We start from the raw sequence: 6,076 nt of genomic DNA on the forward strand, positions 1-6,076 counted from the left end.
GATCTCACTTAGGTAAAGAACATAGCTTAAAAATCAAAGTCACATATCGATAATTCCAAATTGACAGGAATGTTGCTTATAGGTAAACCAAAATTCAGGTAAAGAAGGTGGATGTCAGCTTTATATAAATTCTCAGGGACCAGATATCTCCTGTGGATCCATAGAAAATGTCAGTGCGTCCCATCGATTTAATTTTATTTCTTGAGTTTCTTTTACATCACTTTAAAGAGACGTAAAAGTTCGATTTCTTTGTATATTTGTTGGAAATTTTATTCGAAGACTCCTCTGACCACATCCGATAGGTGATGTGCATACAGAGAGAGATGCTGATCGCTTTTTAGTTAGGTGTGAATCACTTGTCTGTGAGCAGCAAGGGTTATCACAGTGCTGTAGAAGTGTTAGGATGTTTTTTCTTAATTCATAAGGCTCCGACAGAAGGCAGGAAGAAAAATGAGATTTCAAACTTGCTGGAGATTGTTTTTCCCTGATCTAAGAAGGTTTTACTAACTCTAGAAAAGGTTGCCGAACCAATTCCCGTCCGAGAGAGCCTCACAGCTAGTGCGGAAATGAAGAAAACGCGATCTGCCACCGCGGAGGTGGTGGGGAGTCACTTGTTTCCGCGGGCTGAGATTAAAAGAGATGATATGGAATCTCTTAATGCCGATCAATTAAGGGTAAGAAAAGATTTGTGTTGTCTGAAGAGACTTGCGTAATTCCACGTATTTCTTTGGTTTCACTATGACCACTAGAATAAACTGAGGATCGGAGGAGACCCTACAGTGAKACGAATTATTGCTGCATGTTTCTAAAAGAAACCCGGAAGCATTAACTTCAGAAATAAACTTCATGAATGCTTTACTTCGTAGTATATTCTGGGAAGAAGTCGTTAACAGAAGATAGAAGAGACTGACGCAAGATCGTCAGTCTCTGCCAGACCAGGCTCTCTTCATTTCAGAGGCTGTCACCGTTGCTGCATATGGTTTTGGAAAATGATTCTGATTAATGACGACTGACGCACGATGCAGTCGTGTTGTTGGGAGTCATGGGTTTTTGACAGGGGTAGCTAATGTCGGGGCTTAGAGCTCGAGCTGCGGCTAGAGCTGGGCGCGCTGTAGCCGTTCATCAGTAGGTGGCTCCTTGAGCCGGAAAATTGGAGCGGAACTGGCCGTAGAGAGCGGCGGCTGCAGCGCTCCGCACCGATTTGCAGGCAGGAGGCWGTTTCGCAGCTGCGGAAGAGGGAATTTTGCAGGGAAATGCCGAGCGCCGCTGCGGGAAGATACCGCCACTGGGTGCGCAGCTTGGAGCCGCGCTTTTGCACACGTAGTACCTGTCATTCGTACCCTCTGTCGCTGGTGTCCCCCGGCATCTCCCACAAAGCTCGGTGGTCTCTGAGAGGGGTAAATAGACCAGTCGCAGACCTCAGGGGGAATAGACGCGTGTTCTTGCCTGAAATTTAGTGGATGGCACGGTGCTAGTGTTTCTATTGCTTGATGTAGGTCATGAAGATCTTTAGGAGGATGCTGAAATCTAAAAATCCTCTGCGTGCGAGACTTATTCTCACGGGCTTATTATAGTAACCTCAGTTCCTACTGTGCCCACGTCGCAACTCCAAGCTCTCATGATTTGCCGAAGGGCATTCTGGCATCGGTACCCGCTCTGCCAGCAGTCACAGTCTGCCTGCGCGGAAGGGGGAGGTTGGCTCGGAGCCTCCCGCTGCGGTGACAGCAGCAGATCAGCCCCAGCCCTGCAGTCAACACGGAGGGAAGCGCGAGGCATTTGGGCTGAGCATTGCACGGGAGACGCAGCCGGGCGCGGGAGATGGCTCAGTCCCACTGGCTGCAGCCCGGGGGAAGCAGCGGGTGCTACAGCCACGCCGAGTCCCGAGCGAAAGAGCCCAGTGTTCCGGGGCGCTCGGGTTGTCGTCACCTTTGCGTTCACTGTTGTCCGAGGGAGCCCATGTGGGGAAGGCGATAGCGGGGTCCCTGTACCTCCATCGGCAGCTATTAAACCCTTTCTCCGCGCCGGCATTTCGGGCTCGGTCCTAGGTGGAGCCCTGCTCCAGTCTTCTTCAGACCGCAGGCAGATCCCGTTTTCTGACGGACCCCTGTGACACCGTCAGTATGCAAACTGTTTTTATGCACCTTTCCGGRTGGAGATCAAAGCTGGGGCTCCCTGCTTGTCCGGGAACAGCTGTCCATGCCGCCGCGGAGTGCTCATCCATTCACCTCAAYGGAGAAACTGCAGGGCTGTTGCTGCATCTGCTTTCCCGGGCGGATCTAGCTTCTTCTGATGTCTCACCTCTCCCGGGAGACACTCTACTGCCGCGGAAGCGCCCTGTTTCTGGTTTAGCATCAACGGGGGCCCTCCGTTGTGGTGGGGACCCTCGGAGAAACGGGGCAAGTTCTGTTGCTCGCATTTTCCCTAACCTCAGTACAGATCTAGAGATGTCTGTGATCTGCAGACCTCCCCCAGAGATGCCGATCCGCGTTTGCGTGGCCTTCGATGGCCATGAGGATAATGAGGCGTTAAAATAATAACGTAAATGATGGTATTCAAACACGCGGGACCCTTCGTATGGTGCAGCCATGTCCTTCAGAGTCCCGAGATAATCCGGTTTGATCATTCCTCTTTGTTTTCTGCCTTTGATCGCCTACCAGCTTCTTCTGGCCGCTGCCATTGATTCAAGCACAGTGCGCACGGCTGGAGAAATGACGTCTTACAGCTGAAAACAGGGATGATTGGCTGAGAATGTAAGACGGGGCGGGAGAAAAGAGGACGTAGGAGATTCTCAGGGCTCAGAGGCAGTGTAATTGCAACGATGCAACAGCYTATTGGGTGGGAGCACAGGGAAGAACCGCTCTGTGAGCACGTCGAGGAGCAGAAGATTATAGAGGGATTGTGTAGCGGTGGGTGAGACCGCGGAGGTCCCGGAACACGCCCTCGGAGTCGCAAAAAGTTTGATTCCTCGGCGACTCGGGCCAAAATAGCATGGTGGGTGGGTAAACTGGAGGGAAGGGAATAGGAARCGTTTCAGAGAGGGCAAATTGAAGGCAAAGGCGACATCAGAGATAAGAGATTTTAAAAAGTGGTTACARTATCCGCTGTGATGAGTTACCAAGGGAGGCGTCTATATTTAAAGGTATTTGATATGGCTCGTGCAGATAACCTAATTAGGGAAAGAGACTGGGCATGGCAAGGAGATCCCTAAGGTTTTGGACCATGAAGTGACAGGACCTGTAAGTGGTGACACGGAAGAGYGGCCGAACAAGAGCGAGAGCGGACATCCTTGAGGCACTGGGCATSTGGGTGTGAGAGGCGAGACGCCGGGCAGCTGGATGTTGGAGACTGAGAGCAAACTATRTATGCGTGTGTGTGWGAGGGGGAAATTGCTCTGTGGTGCACGAACAGGCCCGGGAGTCTCCCGGGCACAGCAGGCACTTCACGCACGGAGCAAGGCTGGGGTCTGCACTCGTCTACCTCCATTGGATAGCGGCGTCACTCTCTTCAGAGCACGAGTGGCTGAGTTGTAATTGGCCGTAGATATTAATATTGCTAAGCGTTTTATTTTTGTGTGACCCAGAATTTTCCYGTGAGCAGGGAACCCGTGCAGTCAACCCGTGCAGACACTCGTCCGGTCTRAACCGGAAAGGAAGCGTGGCGGGAATGGGAGGAGTGGTTGTGTACTAAAACAGTGTTGGCAATACTTATGTTCCAGTGATCAATAGCTTATGACTTCCGGGGATATCACTCTCTTTCAACAGCAGAGAGTGGAAGGAAACAACAGGACAAAAGATGTCAAAATTTAAAAGCAGGACTGTAACGTTATGAAAAAGAGAATTGTAGGCAGGACTCATTAGACAGACGTTAGGCAACACTACAGAAGAAAAGGAGGAGATGTAGTGGAAAGCTGAAGAAATTATCTCATATGATAAATGAGTAGTAAATGAGCAAATTAACAAGTAAAAAATCGGTGAAGGTTGCCAAATACTTCTAAAAGATTAGTAAATCTTGTAGAGAGGCAAATGTACAATCACTTTAACTGTTTGTAGCCTTTGTTCACTGATCATCCAGCCAATGTTTCAGGTACTAGTGTGCATAACCACAGCCTTTTAATTCAAATATTAGAATTAAAAAAAATCTACCTTTGAAGTGAGTCTGTCCCTTCGATGAGAGGAACTTGGGCCCAAGATTCCTGGGTGAGTAGAGCGTGTGTATTATAGCTGTATATGCATCTAGGTATAACAGCACTGCTCCAGTTTTCCCAGAAGGATATATTTATCTTTGCTATTGGCCAAGGCTAAGGAAAAACTTTAGGTGTCTTCCCTTTGACTTCAGTAAGTGATATTATGTTGGTCCAGCATGTTTATAGTAGCTGCACATCATTRTAGAGAAGTAAGAACAGTGTCTTTTTCCATATTATAGAGGACATTACATTCTGATAGATGGGAAGTCTGGGAGAATTTAGGGCAGGGGGGTCTAGATGGTAATTTTATGGTGACTAAGTGGGAAATGAGAATTAGGATTTCTACAGTTAGTGTGGGGGGGGAAGTCCAGGTAAACAGCATGCTGTAAATATGGTATATATGTTATATACTGCATCCAACGGCCCACTGGCCAAATTTACAAGGTCTTTGAGTTAAGTCAGAGACAAACCACCCACGCAGCYCTTACAGGTGCTGTAGCATCAATGCAATAAGTGGAAAATACAACCTTCAAATATTTCCAGGAGAGCTGAGAATCTTAATAATCTCAAACACTTGTGCTGCGGTGGACCAAGGCTTGCTCTAGTGCCGATAGGATAGGAACCTCTCTTGGAGGTTTTGCTGAGTTAAGGATACAGACAGATGTATCGAATTTTTATTTAATGAATCATTTCTGGCTGTGCTCCTAGTTTTCTCCTATTTTTAGAAGCACTGACAGTTTGTGTAATTGAAATGCTCTTTTTTCACTGGCCTGGAAATTTTCAGCTGCATGAAATAAGTAGAAGCAGCCAGTGTGAGAATGGTTAAGGTCTGCCTTTGCAGCATGTTTATACCCTCTTCCTTTTGATTGATCAGGATCTCATGATAATAGGCTATCACAGGCAATCGGGAAGTTTTCATGGGCTGAAAGAAAACACTAAGAATTGCTGCGGGAAGGAAGTGACCCATGCTTTTAAGAAAGGTATTTTTGAAATGCATTCTGCCTTCTCCCACACCGTCAGCGAGCAGTGGCTATCTACACCTTCGGTGCAGGAAGTCGGGGGAGTTGGAGAGCTTTGATCTCCACGCCCGGTCTGTTRTATCTTGGTGGTTTCTGCTTGTTTCTCGTCAGTATTCCTGAGCGAGAAATCTAAACCTAATCCTAAATACCAGACCTMCCTGACTTTGGTACCTACTTCTGTGCAAGTAACTCGACTGCTGCAGCTTCCCAGTTTCTCCCTGCTTACCCAAGCTGTCCCAGTCCTGCTCTGGCGCGTTGGATGGGAGCTCTTCTGTGGTTGCAGGTGATCACATTGGGGCAGTCAGACGAGAGACACTTTTTCTGCAATAATCGGAGTTATTTTATCTTGTGCAGAAAGAGAACCAGGCAAGAGTTTTATTATATTGTTGTCATCTTTATTATTTTTATTATCTGCATTATTTTTATTATTTTTGTTTAAAAGAGCAGACACGACTGCCTGCTTTAATCGTGCTCTTAAACCCCCTCTGGGAGATCTTGTGCTCAGCCGGAGTGTGCCGGGACTGCGCTGACCCCTGTTTAGCCGATGCCTGTCACTTCTCATAAGCGTTTCCCTTCCACCCCGGTACTCCGACAGCGTGAGACGGGCGCATCCTCTCGCTGGCTCTTCTGCGAATATGCAAAGACCCACGAGAGGGGAGGAGCGCGTCTTCTGTGCATCTCTCGCTCACGGAAACACGTTCATGCTGCAGACTTGGGGGCCGAGAGGCCCCTCGCACCACCCTAGGGACCTTAAAGAGAAAGGAGAAGGGGAGGGGGGAAGAAAGCCGAGAAGCCGGCCGGCGTTTTTCTCAGGCGCGTGGGCTCCGCAGCCCCTTCCCCGCGGCGCGGTGCAGCTCGCAGCGCGGCCTCTGGG

General features: G+C 48.7%; 1 protein-coding gene across 1 annotated transcript in view; it reads left to right on the forward strand.

The window, feature by feature from the left end:
• The first annotated feature begins 2,818 nt into the window (after positions 1-2,818).
• LOC146588150 (protocadherin alpha-C1-like) overlaps positions 2,819-6,076 on the forward strand; it is a 6,879-nt gene continuing 3,621 nt past the window's right edge. The window contains 2 exon segments of the mRNA XM_085318463.1: positions 2,819-2,906; positions 5,314-5,387. Coding sequence (XP_085174589.1) covers positions 2,819-2,906; positions 5,314-5,387 — 162 coding nt within the window.

Source organism: Rhea americana, unplaced genomic scaffold (assembly GCF_003343005.1).
Source record: "Rhea americana isolate MKP2758 unplaced genomic scaffold, rheAme1 scaffold_537, whole genome shotgun sequence".
Lineage (NCBI taxonomy): Eukaryota > Metazoa > Chordata > Aves > Rheiformes > Rheidae > Rhea > Rhea americana.